Source organism: Chiroxiphia lanceolata, chromosome 27 (genome assembly GCF_009829145.1).
Source record: "Chiroxiphia lanceolata isolate bChiLan1 chromosome 27, bChiLan1.pri, whole genome shotgun sequence".
Taxonomy (NCBI): Eukaryota; Metazoa; Chordata; class Aves; order Passeriformes; family Pipridae; genus Chiroxiphia; species Chiroxiphia lanceolata.
Genome location: NC_045663.1, coordinates 2,982,602 through 3,002,252, shown reverse-complemented (window position 1 = coordinate 3,002,252; position 19,651 = coordinate 2,982,602). Strand labels below are relative to the sequence as shown.

The 19,651-nt window shown below is 52.8% G+C and overlaps 1 protein-coding gene across 18 annotated transcripts in view; it reads left to right on the top strand.

Annotated features, from left to right (window-relative positions):
* PTPRS (protein tyrosine phosphatase receptor type S) overlaps window positions 1-19,651 on the top strand; it is a 166,761-nt gene that overhangs the window by 49,007 nt on the left and 98,103 nt on the right. For all 18 annotated transcript variants that reach the window (XM_032712221.1, XM_032712214.1, XM_032712213.1 and 15 more), the window contains one exon: window positions 15,113-15,280. In XM_032712221.1, coding sequence (XP_032568112.1) covers window positions 15,193-15,280 — 88 coding nt within the window. In that variant the 5' untranslated portion in view covers window positions 15,113-15,192. The remainder of the gene's footprint in view (window positions 1-15,112; window positions 15,281-19,651) is intronic.

The following is a 19,651-nucleotide window of genomic DNA, read 5'->3' as shown; positions in this document are numbered from 1 at the left end:
TCCCCTTGTGTATTTTTGGCTGCACAGTGCTGGCGAGAGGGGCTACTGCAGCTTTTCCTGGCTCCGGCCATTCCAGCTGCTTCTCCTAACCCATGGTTTTCAGCCTCTTTTGTAAGGAAGGACCTGGCTGGCAGCTCTCCTCTGCTGGGGCATGGCTTCCTCCCCACTCCCCCCCTGTGCCCTTGGGCTGGAGATAATGATGGATTGGAAGGGGTTGACCTTAGTGAACAGGAACAGTGTTTTTCCATAGCAGCGTTATGGATCATGGTGGATGAGGGGGGTGAATTTTGCCCCCAAAAATCACAGAATTGTTTGGGTTGGAAGGGACTTTAAAGATCATCTTGTTCCACCCCCTGCCATGGCCAGGGACACCTTCCATGAGACCAGGATGCTCCAAGCCCCATCCAACCTGGCCTTGGACACTTCCAGGGATGCGACAGCCACGGCTTCTCTGGGCAACCTGTGCCAGGGCCTCTCCACGTTTCAGTGACAGTGTTGCTGCTGGCTCTGCACCTGTGTGCTTGTTCTTTCCTTCATCTCCAGAGCTGTAGCCAAAGCCATTGCTGGTTTATGGGCACGATGGGACCATGCTCAGGGTCCTGGGGTTGTGGAATCCGTGTGATCCCACCGGGTGCAGGAGCTGCCTGGATCACCACGTGCCACACCAGCCTTCCCCCAGCCCTGCAGTCCTACTCAAGTCTTCTTCTTCAAGTCACTAACCTTCCTCTTCATTTATTTTCCATTTTACTGCGAGTGAAACAAATAATGGCTTGGAGCTTCGGCCTCCCTCAGCTGCTCTCCCCCTTCCCTCCTCCTCCATCCCCTGACTCATTCCCGACCGCCCAGGCCCATCCCACTTCTGTGTTTCCTCCCTGCCTGCCCCTGCTCTCACTTTCTCACTGGTTTATTTGCACTGCCCTGGTGCTCAGTGTGGGGATGGGGACGGGGATGCAGCACCTCTCTTTCCCTCCCAGCTTCCCCTCCCTGGCTGCTTGCAGAGCTCTTTACACCTTCCAGGATGGAGACGGTGCCACGATGGAGGCGCAGCCTTGGGCCAGGGAGATGCAGGTGGAACAAACCAGGGATTTTTAGCAGCCAGCCAAGGACCTACAATACTCTGAAGCCCCCAGGGTGTGGGGAGAGCTTTGCCTCCTCCTGGGTTTGTCTTCAGAGCCCCATAGCTGGAATATTATTTATCTGCCCCCAGCCAAATCACGCAAAGCTAAATTGAGCTGTGGCAGGCGAAAGTGTGAAGCGTATTATTAGGAACAGGGAGCTCTTGTTCCACAGCTGCTGCTGCTGCTGCCGTTGGTAATTAATGTTTGAGGAATTGCAGATCTTCATTAGGAGAACAATTAGATTAACGAGAGAACTCGAGCCGAGGCTGTAGTGGGAAAGGGCTGGGGGGGGAGGCTTAAAAAACAAAATAAAATCCCTCCCTGGCACCCTGCCTTGCTACTCCGGAGACGTGCCGATGCTCTTGGAGGCACTGGGAGGAGACTGGTGCTTTCTTGTGTTGGGGAGGGAGCACGTGAGGGCATCATTATGGGGAGGAAAGAAGCAATCTATGATTGTCATAAATATTTAAGGCAGCCCAGCACCCGTGGCTCGGCCGCAGCACTGGGTTATTAGCAGAGGGAGCTTTGGGCAGAGGCAGCTTGGGGCTCAGCAAGGTCCTGGGCTTGCATCGTTAAAAGCTTTAATTGGTGTCCTTGTTGCTGGAAACACTGACCCCTCCAAGGCAAGAGCGCCCTGGCCACGAGGTATCGCCTTCAGGGCCTGGGCTTAATTCAGGCCAACAAACAGGCCCGAAGTTGTGGGATTTAAGATGCTTTTTCGCACTGTTTTTTCAGCAAGAGTTGTTTGGGGCTCCCCCCACCCCTTATTTTCTGCCCTGTCGCTGCCCCTGTGCTGGGTCCATCTGTGCACCTGCAGCAGCTTTGCCCTCACATGGTGTGACTGGAGGAAGGTGCTGCCCAGCTGGCTGATGAGCAAGATGCAGCAGGAATTCAGTCAGGATAAATGAACCGTTTAGAGAGGTTGTAAAATGATAGAAAGTAATGACAGAAGGGAGGTTGGAAGGTCAACTGGTCGATCTCCCTGGCCCAGGGCAGCATCGTGTCTTTGGAAGTCGGAGGCAGATCATGTCTGGCCTTCCTAAAAACCTGCAGGGATGGTGTTCCCATCCCTGGGCTGTTCCCCGGGTCCCTGCCTGCCTGGCTCAGCCCCAGATGGCCTCTCCCATGGAGCACCAGCAATGTCCTCCCACTGGGAGATGCTCCAGGTGCCCCTCTGGACCAGCCACACCGTGCCCAGCTTCTGGTGAAAGAGATAAAATGGGGGGTTCTCAGCTCCTCTGGTTTTAGGAAATTTAAGCACAAGACACTGTGTTTTCGAGCAAGATGGAACCCCTGAGTGGTGCTGACAGGTCTGAGCTGGGATGGCTTCCACCTTCTGCTGGAAGGTGTCCCTTCCCATGGTAGGGCTCTGGAACAAGATGATCTTTAAGGTTCCTCCAACCCAAACCATTCTGGGATTCCAAGGCGGAGGCTGTAGATTGTCTCCCAAAAGCAGAGACAGTGAGGCTTGTAAATCCTGAAGGTGCTGTGGGAGCCTCAGCTCTTGTTCACCCACCTCTTCTCCCCGGTGCCAGGAGAAAGCGGGAAGTTCTGCCTTTCAGGGGACAGTAGATTTCTCTCCCTTTGGTAATGGATGGGGACAAAAAAGTTGCATTTCCTGGCAACTCCAGATGGTGCAGTGACAATAAAGGCATTTTCTGCAATATGGTGGCTCCTGCGTGTCCGAAGGAGAGATTTGTTGTTGGACCCATTCCTGTTTGGCTCGGTGCCTCCGAAGATGGACGAGTCATTCCCGAGCGCTGGCTGAGCAGGCAGAGGGGTCAGAGACCCTGGAAACCTCCTGCTCGGCACGAGGGAAAGCATTTGCTGTTCCAAGGCTTGTCCTGCTGAAAATGGAGGACACATGGAGTGCTCCTCCCCGGCCAGGCAGAGCCCAGTGCGTGCTGATGGTCCTCACCTGCCGAGTAAATATTATCACATGTTTAATTCATGGCCCGCTCCTCGCGGGCGCTGCTGCTGCTCGGCATCACAAAAACATTGCCGTGAACACTCAGCCAGCCTACTCGGAAAAAATCTCCCTGCCTGATCCTTGTCATGATTGACTGCTGCAAAGACACCGAGATGATCTCAGCAGCTTGTCAAAAAAACCCCTTATGCTGGTTTGAAGGGAAATAGGAAGCGACGTGCCGAGCAGGTGGAGGCTTCTTGGATCCTGGGTAATGGGAAGGTTCTCCCGTGGTGCTCTCACAAGCTCCTTTCCTACAGCCTGCTCCAGGAGGGATGTTATCAATCTCTGAATGCTTATAAATGTTTTAAGCCGGCTCTGATGCGTCCCTGGTGTGGCTGGGATTGCTGTATCCCCTCCAGTGGAAGCAGCCACCTCTAGTCTGGGATGTCTGTTGGCCTGGCAGGACCATGAAGCTACAGCTGCTCAGAGCAGAAAGGGAGGAATATCATGTTTAATAGAAGTAAACCGGCCAGGTGAGATCACAAGGGTGGTGTTACTCCCAGTTTCTGCCTATTTTGCAGCCTCTTAATTTTGCATCTCATGTGGAAGATGAAAATGGCAGCAGAGCCCTGCCTGGCTGAGCCGCTTGGTTCGGAATCGCTCCTGGCTTGTGTCATCCAGGCATTGCTGCACATTGGTGTGGTTTGTGGGGCTTCAGTCAATGCATGAAGGTAACTCCTGGAGGCACCCACTGCAGCCAGGGCTCTCTGCAAAGATGTGACAAGAGCCAGAGGCTTCCCTAGACAGACAGCCCAGAATTAAATCGCAGGGAAAGCAAGCACAGAGCGTGGATGTGGCTTCCTAACCCCGTTGCTGACCTTGAGCAGTGCAGCCTAAGACTCTCTCCAGTCTGTTCTGGTGCCTGCTGGTCTGCAGGGCTCCACCAGCCCAAGCAGTGACCCAGCATCCTCCCAGCTTAGCTCTTAAATTCAGATGAGATCACGGCAGCAAGTGATGGATGGGTTTTTTTCTTTCTCTCCTCCTTTCTTAATCTCCCCTGGCTGGTGGGTCTGAGACACAGGATTCCTGCCAGAGCAAGGGAAGGGATTTGCTCATCTTCTGTCTTGCAAGCTCAAAACCAAATCCTCTTTATGGAGTTTAACCCCCTGTGTTGGCTGGCAGGGCTGGAGCGCCTGGCAAGGAAGTGGGGAGGGAACGAATGCTGAAGGAGAAGGCAGGGAAAACTAGAGAGGGGAGGCCAAGAAGTGACATTCCTGTGTCCTTGGTGCCCAAGGGGTGCACTCTGTGTGGGGCTTGATGGCAGCACACTTGATCCTGGGGTGGAAAAAGGACCTCTGGAGGCATTGATGGGCTGGTGGCTGTGGGAGCCACATTACCCTGTGTCCTCCTGAGGAGGCAGCTGTGAAACCCAGGGAAGACAGCACTTCCTAATAACCTTGATTAGCTTTCCTTGCTGGTCACTAATCAGCAAGATGCAAGCTGTGGTGATGAAGCCAGCTCTGCGCTGTGGACAAAGAAAGACAAGCCTCTTTATCCCTCTTACTGCGGCTCAGGAGCCCGTCCTCGCTGGCAGGGGGATTTGAGCAGCCACTCGCCCTCCTGTCTCATCTATCCCTTCCTCACACAGCTCTCCCTCTTCCATGGGCTGTGAGGAAACCAAACAGCTCATCAGCCGCACTGTTGCCACAATGATTTTCATTTACCACCAAATAGCAATTAGGAGAAACTTTGCGTGTTTGCTTCACTACTTTTATTTCCTCTCATTTGTTTTTCACTGATGTGCAGAGAGTGTGTGCAGCTCCATCCTTCCCCAGGGATTGCAGCAATCCCGTGGCATCTCCCAGCCTGGCTGCCTGGGGGTGTGCAGACAGCAGTGACCATGAGATGTACAGGCCATAAGAAGGAAATTTCTTTCTTTCTTTTTTGTTTCCCCAGGCTCCTGGCTTGCCTGTGGGTGGCCTTGAGGTGTTCCAGCCTCTGGGGTTTAATTGCCTCTTGCAGAATGAGAAAGCAAGGGCATTTCCTCTGCATCCCAACCATGGGGAACCCTAAAGATGATCATCAGGAGGTCATGTTTTCCTGTGTCTTAGTGTAAATTCAGAGCAGCTTTGAGATCCTCACCAGGAGCCCCCCTGGGTTCGGTGGGCTGTGTGGGAGCAGGGTCCTTGCCTGGCTCTGTAGTGGCTGGTTGGAATTTCCCAGGTCCTCGTGTTTTGGAGAGAGTTTGTGTTTTGGTTTTGGTGTGAGGTGTGTGCATGTGTGTCATTCAGGGATTTTGGGGGTTATTTCCATAACTCATCTTACTGGGGACTGTGTCTGTGTGGGGGTAAGAAATGAGCCTTGCAAAATCTGGGGCTGTTCGTTCTGCCCTCCCTGGGGGGATGCTGGTGAGCTCTGGTGGGTGCACCAGGAGGGTCCCACTGCCACCCCCTTCCTCAGCTCCCATTAGGCTGCCTGGTGTCGGGTTCAGGGGAGGATCTGAGGGCTGATGAAGATAACAAACGGAGGCGATCGATCAGCGATCGCCTGTAATGAGAAGGTCGTTCTTGCGCGAGGGCTGGTGACATCCTACACCCATCCAGCACTCTGAGCCGGAACTGATAAAGCACCCTCGTGTTCCTAATTAACTTTCTGGAATGTTTTTTCTTCCTTTCGATTTTTCATCTCTCTTTTCTTTTTTTTTTTTTTTTGTTTCCGTTTTCTTCCTGCTCGAGCTGAAGGCTGCTGGAAGATGCTTTGCTTGGACACAAGCTCACAGCCAGCAGTAGGTGGGCAGGTTGCCTCACTTGGCCAAAGTCCTTCCTGCAGTGATGGACCTCTGCGGGGCAGGGACTGGCCTCCTGTGCTCCTGGCCTGGCTGCTGGGGCTTTTGGGCTTTGGGAACCCACTGCTTGTCCTCTCTCAGGAGAGAGTTTGCACAAGACTTTTCAGTAACAACCACCTATTTTGTGAGAAAGCAGCTAAAGTTGCTCTCAGAGGGCAGCAGAAAGCTGTGGAGGAGCTGGAGGAAGGCCAGGCAGGTTCCTCTCAGCAGCTGAGCTGCCATCAGCAAGGAGCATCGATGTCACCTCCAGGAATGGTGTTTGACCCCCTGTTTGACAGGGTTTTTGGGGTGGAGGAGGGGGCCATCACTCCTTCCTGCTGCTGACACAAAGGGAGTCCCCATGCAGACCTGGCAGAGCCGTTTGGAGGGTGGAGAAGGTCGCAAGATGCAGCAGCATCCAAGCTTCTGTGTGAAGGGAGCAGTAAGCCAAAGCTGGAGGGATTAGCCTGCTCAGAGGGACTGATGCCATCTGGATGGGCTCTTCCCAGTGCAGGTCATCTTTGTGCCATGCTGTAGGTCAGGAAAGCACTGGTTCTTCGTTGTTGAGTGGTTTTCTCATGTGTTCTTAATTGGACACACACAGATGTGAGTCCAGGCAGTCTGTCCTCCCCAGGAATGTGGAGCTGATCTGAACCTGCATTAGATCTGGGGTGGAAAAAGGCTTTTTCTTAGCTTGGACTGCAGACGTGAGAAAGGCTGTTGGAGTTTGGCTGTTGGTGAGCAGATGTTTGGTTGGGCTCTTTGCTGAGTTCTTGTCTTTTTTTTCTTTTTTCCCCTCTGCTGTGTTTGAGTGGTGCATTGTATCTCTGATTTGGAAAAGGTCCAGTGACGGTTATGGCTACATTGTCCAGGTCAGAGAAGGGATGGTGTGACAGGGAGAGGTGTTAGTGCTCCTGCCAGTGCAAGAGTTTCAGAGGGAGGACTTGTGTAATAGGACACTGACCTGTAGGTTGCCAGCAACCAACGTGGCTGTGAGTGATGTCACATCTCCTGCAAGGGACAGTGTGTATCTGAAGGAGCTGCAGGCTGGTGCTGTTGGTCAGAAGTTGGGAGTATATTCATAGAATCATGGAATATCCTGAGTGGGAAGGGTCATCAGTCCAACTTCTGGCCCTGCACAGGCACCTCAACAATCCCATCCTGTCCCTCAGAGCGTTGTCCAAACGCTCCTGGAGCTCTGGCAGCCTTGGGGCTGTGCCCACTGCCCTGGGGAGCCTGGGCAGTGCCCCAGCACCCTCTGGGGGTAGAACCTTTCCCTGAGATCCATCCCACCCTCCCTGGCACAGCTCCAGCCCTTCCCTGGCTCCTGTCCCTGGTCCCAGAGCAGAGCTCAGTCCCTTCCCCTCAGCCTCCCCTTGGGAGGAGCTACAGACCCCGAGGAGTCTCCCCTCAGTCTCCTTTGCTCCAGCTGAACCAGCCACTCCTCTTATGACTTCCCATCTAGATCCTTTCCTATCTCTGTGGCCACCACTGTACACTCTAATAACTTCAAATCCTTCTTATATTGTGGCTCCCAAACTGCCCCAAGACTTGAGGTGAGGCTGCGCCAGCACAGAGCAGAGCCCTGTGTTCCCCCACCAGTCCTGAGCAGGTCGCAGCAACTCAGCATCACCCATCAACCTGGCTCCCAGGCTTGGGGTGCAGGTGCTCTGGGAGGGGGATGCTGGTGGTTTCAGCATTATTTGCTGGCAGAGGATGGTGTTTATTCCCCTCGCTGAGCTGAGGATGCTGCAGGACGCGGCTGACGGACGGTTATTTACCCAGCGCTGTCGGTGCGCGCGTGGCAAGCGCGGAGACGGGATGTGCCCCAAGGAGCTCCCAGTCTGTCAGGCAGCTGAGCTGGGGCTAATGATGAATGACTTCCTAAATAAATAAATAAAGCTCTGAGGCCTGCAAGAAGAAACGCAAAGTATTACCCAGAACCACAAGGCAATTTAGTTGACGATCGCTGATGCCGTCGGGCGCCCGGCGGAGATCGTGGGGGTTTGTTGGGAAATGCTGAAGGATGTGTTTGTGTGGGAGCGAGGGGAAGGGGATGGGGTGGAGGGGAGTGTGGTCCTGTGTCAATCCAGTCCTTCCCTTAGTGCATCCCAGAGGATAGCCCAGCCCTGCCCTGTGTGCACAGAGGCAGAGGAGAAGCCACATCTTCAGCCCCGCTCTGGAGGATGCTCCTGGCATTTCTGGTGGCTCCAGCATTGCCTCCTTCTCGCTGGTGCTGCCACTGACTTTTTGCAGGGGAGGGTCCTTTGGGGTCCTCCTGTGGCTGCAGCACCCCAAAGCGTGGATGGGCTTGGGTTTATCAGGGTGCAGCCAGGCCATGGGAGCTGTGCTTCCTCCTCCTGCTCCTTGTCCTCCTCCCCTCGCTGCCGCATCCCTCCGGCTGCGGCGACGTCCCCTCTGCCCTGTCCGTGCTGTGCTGCACCTGCTGAATGCTCTGTGATACATCACTGCCTGTCAGAGCTGTCACTGTGGGGGACAGGCTGGGGGGAAATTAATTTCTCCTGACGATTGGAGCCCAACTCGGAGCTCTCCTGTCTCATTTCTCCTGCAGCCACCACAGCTTAACCCTTAGTGAGCCATTGCACCCCTGGGCAGGGAGTAACACCTCCCGCAACACCTGCATTGCTACGCCCCAAAATGCCCCTTTTGCCTGTTGCTTGGGCACTTCACACATGTGAGAGGACTAGAAATGGTGCAGGAAGGAGGAAAGATGTTGTGTGTGTGTCTGTGTGCGTGCTAACACAGTGAGCTGTCTTACTGTGCAGTTTCCTCTGGTTTCCCACATTGTAAAAAGGGATAATACTGTCATATTAAAGCACTTGGAGATCTGGGGATGAAAAGCAGCGAGTAGGACCGAGACAGTCCTGATCAAAGCTCTTTTTTTTTCCTCCATCTGTGTTTGTTTCCCCATGGAAGATAATACTCTGCCTCTTTCTTGTAAATATTTTTTTAAGATCTAAGTAACCCGGTGATAGATAAACAGCCGTGCTTCACTCTGAAGGATCTCTGCTGCCTGCTCTAATTGTGTTTGCCAAGCCCATGGCCTGTGTTTTGAAGTGGGTTGGGGAGTTGCATTTGAGCCTAGAAGAGCAACTGTGTCCAGCAGCTTTGGAGGGGAGGGACTGACTTGGAAATGCTCCAACGCCTCGTTTTTTGGGCAGGATCAGGCATCTTTTAGGATCAGTCCTTTCTGCACAGCCCTTGGAACCGGGCAGCTAAAGCCACCAGTTAGTCTTGAGGTGAGCTTTGCTGATCATGGGGGTTGTGTTTGTTTAATTAAGGTGTCTCGAAGCGCTGTGGGAAGGGGATCCCACGGGATATGGCAGCACCACAGCCCCCTGTGCCCCAGCCCAGACTGGTCCTCTCAGCAGCAACAGGCTCCACAAAGCCAGGGTGTCTTTGATGGGATGAAGGGGCCCAGAAGGCAGAGTTATTTTGGGAGCTTTGCTGGCCTGAGGAGCAGGATTCAGCAGGCACAGGGAGGGCTGCAGGGTCTCCCTGGTGCGGGGAAAGGATGTGCACGGCTCTGGCACTGGGACTTGTTGGACTTTTGGCACTTTGCTCTTGTGGTTGGCGGGTTTGGTTGGTTTTTCCTCTGCCAGGAGCCAATCCTGGGAGCAGCAGTGATGCTGCTGTGTGCAGACCTGATCTCTGGGTGAGTGTCCTTGGGGTTTTCCTGTCTAACCAAGATCTGGGGTTGAGCTTTTGGAGCAGAGGCAGCATCTCCCTCCCTGCTACCAACACTTTCATGACTGTGGTCTCTCCCTGCCCATTAAACAGGACTGGGCTGGTCAGTGTGTTATGAGTTAGGAGGTGTCAGAAACATGTACTCTGAAGCTCCTCTCTTCATGCCCTGTTTCCCCAGGAAAGAGCCAAACACTTGCCAGCAAAGCAACCTGAGTGTGGATGTCCCATCCGTGGAAATATTGAAGGCCACCTTGGATGGGGGCCCTGAGCACCCTGATCCAGTGAGTGGCATCCCTGCCCATGGCAAGGGGTGGAACTGGATCATCTTTAAGGTCCCTTGCAACCCAAACCATCCTGTAATTCTATGACATGGGCTGTGCAGGCTTTCAGAGCCAGCACTGCTCCCCAGAACCCACAGGAGAGGTACCAAGGTGGGCTCCTGGGCCAGGTCCAAGCAGGCAGGAGCCACCTTGAACAAACCACCAGTGCCAGGTTTCCTCATCCCAGCCCTGGTGAGGTGGGGTTTGCTGAGGGCAGGGTGTTGGGTAGGAGCAAGCAGGAATTGTGGGGTGGTGAATTCAAATTTCATCTCTCCCCTCCCCAGGGGAGGTGACAAATGAGCTGGTGGTTGTGCTAAAAGCTTTTCTTTCTCTCTTTAAAGAGGTTGCTGGGAGGAAATGAAGTGACCCACTGACCTCTGTTAATAGGCAGCACAAACTAAGCTGGTGCTGCTGGAAGGAAGAGCCCTCAGTGCAGCCCTCTGCCTGCAAGGTGTTTGCTCCGATTGATGTGCCTAATGGGAGCAATTCTCCCACAGCAGCTGCTCAAAATGAAGATGTTTAATAATCTCCTAGATCTGGGTGGAACTTTTTGCAGAGAATTTCTTTAAAATCCCCCTTCTCCCCTTCAGGGGCAGGTGGAACAGAAGAGAAGCCCAAATGCTTCTTTGTGATTTTTTTTTTTTCAAGTTGTTATATTGTAATGAATCCGAAATGAAGGCAAGGTCCATCCCTCCTGTTTGTTGTTTGTTTTTTTTTTTTTTAATGCAGAGCAAATGTTTCAATTACCAGCCCCATCGGGGCTAAGAAAAAGTAACAAAGGGCAAAATGTTGCCCAGAGAGGTTGTGAATTCTCCAACTCTAGAAGTGTTCAAGGCCAGGTTGGACAGGGCTTGGAGCAACCTGGTCTAGTGGAAGGTGTTCCTGCCCATGGCACAGGGTGGGACAAGATGATCTTTAAGGTCCCTTCCAACCCAAACCATTCCATGATTCTGTGATTGTGTGAAAATCCCTGCATGGCTCTGACCCATCCCAGCATCCATAACTGTGCAGACACTTGTTTTTTAGCAGCGTGTCCCCCTGTAAGTGGTGAGGACCAAGGTAATCAAGTTGGTCTGTAGATAAAGCCCCCTCCTCCTATATCCCCTGGGATACCTAAAGTAGCTTAAGGGCATAAGGTATCCAGCACCCTCTGAAATGGGAGTTACTGGGGGGAAAATCTTCAAAAGCATCTTACAGGAGCTTAGATTAAGTCCCTTTGACTCTCAGTGGAACTTAAGCTCTTAAGAAATGTAGGTGCTTCTGAGCACTTCACCCTCTGTGCCTTGCACCCTTGGGTCCCTGCAGATCCCTGGCTCCATCCTGGCTGGAGGAGCTGCAGTGAGAAGCTGCTTCTTGCAAACACTTCTGAGTTTTATTATTTTTAATAATGCTCTTCAAGACCCCGGGCTCAGCTCTTACAAGCTGCACACGAGGCCATGCTCAGAGCTAGAGATTAGGCAGCACACAAGAATGAATGTCTTACAGGAGCTCTTTTACTGTAAGAATTAATCTTATTCCTGAAATGTGACCGTATCTAGCACAAATCTGACCCCACTGGGGGCCATGGCTTCACTTAATTGCATTCTTTAGCAAGGATTGAGCTCTATTAGGTGGTTTGCTTGTGTTGCAGGGGATCCCGTGCCAGGGAATTTAGTGTGGGTTTGCAGGTCTGTGGAGCAGCACAGGAAAACTGCCATTATGTTGGCTTGGCTGGTGCCAGGAGCTTGGCTGGGTGCTCAGGGACAGGCAGGAGTGAGCAAACCTGCTCCAAAGAGCACAGACAAGGTAAGCTGTGCCATGGGGAGGGCAGAGGATGGGTGACAGAGCCCTTCTGATTTGAGCTTCCACCAGAACAATTCCCACCTTTTCAGCCCCGCTGGGAGGGCAGGAGGGCCTTGTTGGGTGGCAGCTGGTTCCAAACATGGCATGTTCAGCACTGTAGGCGGGAATCTTGCCGTGAATCAATCTGTTTCCAGCCTCTCCCAAGGGAGCAGAGCAAACTCCGTCCCAGCTTGTCCCCGGTATCCGCAGGGGAACCAGGTGGGGGCACATCCTGCTGTCCTGAAAATCCCGTATCCGGGGGGGGGAGACAGCCAGTGATGTACCTGCTCTGAAGGATGAGTTGCTGGATTGAAGCTGACATGTCCTAATATCTCTGCCAGCACTTTCTGTCTCCGTCAAGGGCCCGGGAAGCACATTAGCACCGGAGCGGAAGTGTCACCCTCTGGCATCTCCTTCTCCAGTCTTGGAGCTGTTGCTGTATCCCCTTTACCAGACCTTCTCCATCCGAGCCCATTATATGGCATGAAAGCCATGCTGGAGGTGGGAGAGTGGAGCTGCCAGGCTCCTCTCTCCGGAGGAGGCAGAACATTTCCCTGACATTCCTGCATTCAGCTCCATCCTTCGGAGAGCAGCACATTCTCTTGGCTGCTCTGAGCCGTGGAAGATCATTGGTGCTGCATTTGGAGAGCAGACAAGGCTCAAGGAGATGTTTGGTGGCATTTTTGGGGGACTGTGGGGTGGTTTATATTGCTCTGATAAAGAGAAATATTTGGAGAGCAGACAAGGCTCAAGGAGATGTTTGGTGGCATTTTTGGGGATCTGTGGGGTGGTTTATATTGCTCTGATAAAGAAAAATATTTGGAGAGCAGACAAGGCTCAAGGAGATGTTTGGTGGCATTTTTAGGACTGGGGGGGGGGATATATTGCTCTGATAAAGAAAAATGAGAGGTTCTGAAATGGTGGCTGAGCCAGCACTGGTTTGGTTTGTTTTATTTTAGCATAGGGAACTAAATATTTGGGTGGATGGTTGCTCTCTCCAGCTCCTGCCTTCTCCCTTCCGGCCTTGCTGGTGGGAACTGGGAGCTGTGTGACTGAAGCAGGAGGGAGGGAGAGCCAGTGAGCAGCAACACGGCTCCATTTGTTGTGCTGGCATCGGTACCACATCCCCAGTTTAATTAACAGTTACCATCGCAGCTATTCATGATGTTCCTGCTCTCTGCAGCAACAAAAGAAACCCCAGCACGTTGTTCTGCGCCCTGGAACCCTGAAAACCACGAGTTGAGGCTGGCTGGAGCCTCTGTGTTTCTCTGAGTGTGTCTAGAACAAACATTTGAAGAGATTCCCAGTGACAGAATCCAGATCTTTTCTCTTTTTGGTATCAGTATTCATGCTCGGTTTTCATGAGCCGGCGCTGAAGCACGATGGATCTAGAGGAGCACAGAGCACACAGCAGAGGCTTTGTAATCCTCAAAGTGCAAGTCCAAAGCGTCTGTCTGAAAAAGTTGCTCTTTAGGGCTGAGTACATATGGGGACTTCTTGTTTATCCTGCCTTTTCTTTTAATTCTGTACAGCTCAGCCTTGGAGAGTTAATGGGACAGAAAAAGATTAAAATGCCCCTTCACACTGCCTGTCCTGACAGTCTCCCACCCTGATGTGTATCAGAAAGCCTAAACAGCCTCACTATCCCCTTAGTCCTTTCCAAGCCTTTGATCATTGTACAATATCTCCTACCTGGCTTTTTTCCAAAAGGTGATAAACCCTGGGTTTGATTTCTAATTGGCATAACGATAGCGGGAAGGAATCTGTCAGATCTGAGCATCCTTCCACAGCTCTGGGCCATTATCCCAGAGCTCAGTCTGGCTGCTGGGAAACCTCTGAGCTGCCGACCCTGGGAGGAGGTTGTGGCTGCAGTTTTCACTCTTATTTTCGGCCCTTCTGGGGCAGAGCTCACCTCTGTGACTGAGGGAAGCGTTGAGCAGTATTGACACTCAGGACTGGGGTGGTGGCTAAGAATACAGCTCCCTTAATGCCATTCCAGCTTTGCACAGGGATCAGGATAAAGCTGTAAGCTTCATTTGGAGCCAGGAGTTGTCTCCATGGAAATGTGCTGGCAGGGTGAGGGGAGCAGGCGGGTGCTGAGCTCCCTCTCCCCCGTGGCAGCAGCGCTGATGTGCTGGTTGTGTCCTGCAGCCACGCTCTGCCACGTCCAGGGCAGAGGTGATCAGGAGAAAATCTCTCCCACAGCCATTAGAGGTTGTGTTTATTGATCCATCAGGATCAACTGTGTGGTACTCCCCGCTCCAGGTGTTCTCTCTCCCTGTTTTGTGTAGCTCAGTAAAGCGGTTCCTCTGTGTGTTGCAAGTGGGGAAACTGAGGCACCAAGTGGAGTAGGGCCTCTCAGACATGTAGTGAAAGCCATGGAAAGAAGCCTGGAATCTCTCCAGCATGTGTTTCCCATGCAAGAGGGGCTCTGGAACACCCACAGTGATGCCAGGCTGAGGGTCAGGGTTGCTGTGTTGGGTCAGTGCTGCACAGCACAGAGGATCCCTCCCCAAACCACAGCAGATGAAAGGGGACCAAGGGAAAACATCTCCGACTTCATCTTCCCTCTTGGTGGGGGATTTTTTTTTCTTCCTTGCTGGGTTTTTCACGTGTGAGGTTTCAGTTTTTCTTCTTCTCTTTGCGCTTTTGTGGAAAAATCGCCCTTTCAGAGGGTCCCTGGGCCCTGTCGGGTCACATCCCTTCACACCTCATTGCTCAGCGCTGCTCGGCCGGCGCTGCTGCGTCTCCCGGGCTGGGGAGGGAGAGGAGCTGATGAGTGTTAAACTTTAAACGTGGGTTCTGTGTGGTTGGTGCCTCCTGATTCCCCTTCTCCTTCCTGCGCCGTTCCCTCCCTCTGTGAGTGCGAGTGCTGAGATTCACTTCATCACCTGCCCAGGCAGGGAGCCAGAGCCCACCAGCCCCGTGTCCCCACCAGTCTGCTGGGCCATGGAGCTGGTCAGGTCCTCATGGAGCTGCCTGAGCTTCCCAAAGGGACCGTGGGCAGCAATTGCTTTGGGCCCCCGCTGCCCATTGGGCTCTGCTTGGCTCTACCCACCCAGCTTCCCCTCAGTGCTCTCCCCTTTGTGCCCCCTCTGCCCACACAGCTCCCCCTCAGTGCTCTATACCCTGTACCCCTCTGCCCACCCAGCTCCCCCTCAGTGTTCTCCCCTTCGTGCCCCCTCTGCCCACCCAGCTGCCTCTCAGTGCTCTCCCCTTTGTTCCCCCTCTGCCCACCCAGCTCCCCCTCAGTGCTCTCTCCCTTGTGCCCCCTCTGCCCACCCAGCTCCCTCTCAGTGCTCTCTCCCTTGTGCCCCCTCTGCCCACCCAGCTCCCTCTCAGTGCTCTCTCCCTTGTGCCCCCTCTGCCCACCCAGCTCCCCCTCAATGCTCTCCCCTTTGTGCCCCCACAGGTGCTGACAAGGCTGGGGAGACGTTGTGAGTCCCGCTGACCCGGAGCCTTCCCGGCTGGGGCCGAAGGCCAGTGCAGAGGATGAGGATCCTTCCCAGCCCTGGGATGTCTTCACTGGTCTCCCTCGTGAACCTCCTCTCCGTGCTGCTGATAGACTGTGTAGCTGAAAGTAAGTGACTCTGCTCTTTCCCTGCTCCTTTTCTCACCCTGCTCCTTTTCTCACCCCCTCTCCTTTCCAGCGTTTAAAGAAGTGTTCAACACCTGACCATGTGTTTAATTTTCTAACTTCTTCAGCTTCCCACTGGTGCCTTCCCATTGTTCCCAGTCCCACCTCAGGGGGACATACAGGGCAGCTGGGCCCTCACAGCCCGCTTTGAACCTCGGGTTGCCCCCAAGCCTGCAAAGAGCTGGAGAGAAGGGAGGGAGCTGCCTGACAGCTCTTGCCATAGCCCTCCTCCCCCTTCTCCTGGCCCCATCTCCACCCAGCTTGCCCATATTGTGCTCTCCTGCTCCTGCCTTTCAGGATCCGTCAGACACTGGTGACCGTTGTCATGTTACTTTCTGGGGCTGGATTCCAAACAGCATCTGAAGAAAGAGTATTATGTTCCTCCTTCCCCCGAGTGAACCAGTTCCAGTTTAACACAGTTTTTATCTTTGCTGCCTTTCAATTCTGGCTTTAAAAAATGAAAAAGGGGAAGGCAAAAAAAAAAAAAAGGTGAAAATCTTCAGCGACTTGAATGTAATGTTCCTTCGACATGAAGGCTGATCGCTTGGGATCAGTGGGGAATAGACTTTTCCAGGCTGATTGAATTATGACTTTTTTTTTTTTCCCCTCCCCTGCAAAGCTGCTTGAAGCTGGTGAGAGAGAGGGCTGCTCTGGTCAGCGTAGCCCTTGACAGCTTTTAACGTAATCGCTTCGTTATCAGGGTTTATTACGATGACGCCGTCACCGGGGATTGAATGGACCCACGACCTTTTGGTTGCTGGGAGATTTTTTTTGGAACAAGTGCTTTCTATCCTCTCTGCAGTAGGCAAGTAGGGGGTGTGTTTGCCCTTGCCTCACTCCTGAGTTTTGCTGGGTTCATGCTTAATCCTTCTTTGCAGGGAGGAACGCTCATGTGCAGAAAGATAATGTTTTATTTTATTCTTTTTCATTTCTTAAGCCCGGGAAGGGAGCTGGGAGGTTCACTGTAGGGCCAGAGCTTCAGTTTGAGCTGTCCTGAGTAGCAGGAACAGTGCAGTGTCTGGCAGCAGGGAACCTGGCACAAGTCTTTTGTCCAAGGATTTATCCAGGGCCCTACTTGGGTGTTGCAGCCAATGCTCTTGCAGGGTCTTTATGAGGACCCAGGGTCAGTGGGTGCTGCTGTGTTCCACTGGGCTCAGGGTGGCCTTGTTGGCTTGTGAAAGGGGGCACCAGGAATTTCCATTCCTGATTCTTTGTGCAGTGGAGTCAGGAGAGGGGATTCAGTGGAAAATCCAGTGTCAGGGCTCCAGGGTCTTGTTCTTGCCCACTGGTTTTGCTGTAACACTCCTGGCAAAATCGCTGTTTGCAAAGCCAGCAGTGCAGCTTTGCAGGAGTGGATAGAGGGTTCAGGTGTTTCTGTGCTTCTCTGTTTAAGCAGAACCCTGATTCATTGCCTGTGATACCCAAGTGCCTGTGAAAAGTGGGGTCCATTTTAATTTTACATGTACACCAAGCCCTGTGTGCTCATTGCAGAATCAGGGCTTCTCAAAATTGTGGCTGTGTGACCTCAGTTCTTCTGTGGTTTTGGTTTTTCCTGAGAAGAAATGAGCATCTTGTCTGTCCATCATCTCTAGGGTGAGGTTTGTTGAGAGATTACAGCAGAACAAGGAGATCCCACGTGCTGTCTGACTGCTACCAAGCCCTTTTGGGGGGAAATGTGCCCCCAGGAAGGGGGGCTGATGCTGATCAGACAAGGCAGAAGGCACCAGTTCTGTGGCCTGAGCCCTGCTGAAATCTGTCCCTGCTCCACAGACACCTTGCTGCTTGCAGCTGAGTTTCTCTCTCCTGTAGTTCTGCAGTGTCCTTGGATCCTGAACTCTGAGGTTTTGTATTCTTTTTCCTCTTGCTGCTCACAGATGTCCATGCAGGAACTTTGCAGGTTGCCCAAGGTGGGGCTGCTCTTACCTGCTTGCTGTGCAGATGAAATTGGGAAGGTGGTGTCTCTTCTCTTGACCTGTGGAACAGCTCAGCACCTCCCTGAGCCATGCCCTTGGGGTTGCTCCCTGTTCCCAGTTGCTGGAGTTGCTCTGGGGCTGTTGCTGTGCCTGATGGTGATGAGTGGACAGAGTTGGTAGCTCCTGGTTTTGGAGAGGCTCTGGAGAGATCCCCTCGCAGTCAGCAGCACCCGAGCTGGTCCATGCTGCTCCCCAGTGAGCCTTGCAAACAGCAAACAGCTTTGTCTGTCACAACTGCAGAGGCTGTGTGAGGAGCTGTCACTCTGTTCTGACAGTGTCCTCTCCCATCAGATGGCCCTGGGCTCTGTCACTGCCTCTCCCGTAATCCCTTGGCCGGTTTCCATTTGGCCGGCGCTCGCCACGGCACTGACCCCATTTCCTGCCCTAATTCACCAGAGGGGCTGCCCAGGCCCTGCAGCCCCCTGGGCACACGGGGGTGGTGCCCCTGCCCTGGTGGGAAGCCTACATTGGAGATAGGAAACCCCTGGGATTCTGGCTTTTGGAAGGCATCACCCTCCCAGCTTCACAGGGGGAACATCTCCCCGTGCAGCAAAGCCTGGGCTGAAAGCTGGAACTTGCCTCCTCTCCCAGTGCAGCACTGGAGGAGCTGTGGCCTCTGCAATCAAAGGACCATTAAAATACTTCCCTTGTTTCCGAGGCTAATTGATCTCAGTCAGTGATTTAAATCTTTCTGTGGCAGGAGTGTTCTATTTAAAGGAAACTGCCATTTAAATTAAAAACCCAAAGCACCACACTACTTTCTGCCTGCTGTTCCTCCTTGGGAAGCTGAAGAGGACAATAATGGAAAGGTGTCAAGCAGACATGTTCCTTCTCTTTTTCTTTGGTTGCATATGAACACTTTGTTTCTTCTGTACAGTCAAGGGCAGCCATAGAACTGGAAATTGCTAATTTCGTGATTATTTTCATTAAATGGAAAGTATTATCATTTTGTTAAGGATTCAGCTGTTTGGGCGAGGACCAGGAATTGGCATCACTGCAGGGAGTGAGGGGAGACCTCCCCAAGAGCTGCACTGCCAAAGAGGCAGGTCTTGTGCCCCTTGGAGCTGAGAGAGAAGCACACAGCAGAGACAGATGGATATGAGTCCAGGGAGGGTAACAGTCCCCAGTTTGCTGATGGACCTGGGCACAGCACCAAGCCTTGGTGTTTCCTGTTCGTGCCCCAGCCTGAGCCATAAAACCTCTGTGGCAAGCACCCTAAAACACCTCGGTTTGTGTGTGCACAGAATCAGCCTCATCTTGCTGGTGGAGCTGGGCAAGATTTGGGCACAGCAGAGCTGCTTTTGGGCTGAGGGCAGTGGTCAGGTCCTCCTGCCCTCCTCTGCCACCCGAAGGAACGATGTGCCCGCTCTAAGTGCTCCTCAGCTGCAGATAAAAAGCCACTTACTGTATAGAAATGTGCCCATTTTTCTGACTGGAATCAGCACGCTTGCTGTTTTCAAGTGGATTTTTCTCATTGATTAAACCTTTGTGCTTTACAATAGCACTTTGCTAATTGGTACTTTGCATACACAGAAGGCTGGTGTGTGGCTCTCTCCGCCCCAGCAAGATTTAATGGCAGCAAATGTTACTTATTACTTAGGTTTCCTTCCTTTTATAAATCATGGTATAGAACTCTTTACTAGCACACTCTGAAGTATTACCATAAATAATTAAATCTAAATTGCAATTGACAAAATAAAAGAATAAAGCCCCTTTTATGATGCATTACCCTGGCTTTCTTCCCTTTTAATTGCTCTTGCACCGTCATTAATTTGCAGAACATGGGAATTCATGGGAGGTGCATGTGTGGGGGTGGGATGGGGGGGCTTGTGCTCCATGAGCATCCATGGGGCTGGGAGAAGACAGTAGCCAGGCTTGCACCAGGCATGTGGGACTCATGGACAGGATGGAAAACATGTGCTGGGATGGGAAAGGAGCTCCTGTAGGTCCCTGATTAGGCTGGCAGAGTGGGGAGCTGGTGCCATGGGAGGTGTGTGATGTGGAAGGTGTGTGCTCCTCCTGCAAGGTGCAGGAGGTGGTGGCAGCACAGCTGGGCTCGCTGAGATCCTGATCACAATGACTTACAGGTGCATCTGACTCCTCTCCTGAGCTGTCCCTCCCATGCTCTCATTCCTAGAGGATTAGCCTCTGGCTCAGCTCACAGCTTTTAGCTCTGGAGGTCCCAGCTTTGACCTGCTTCTGGCCAAGACAGCAGTTGTCACGTAAGATGGTAGTAAAGATCAAGGAGGCTCCATCTTAGGACTTGATAGACATGTTAAGTCGACATCAGTGGGGAGGGAATCTCTCTCCAGTCGGAGGAAGCTGCTCTGTTTCAGGTGTT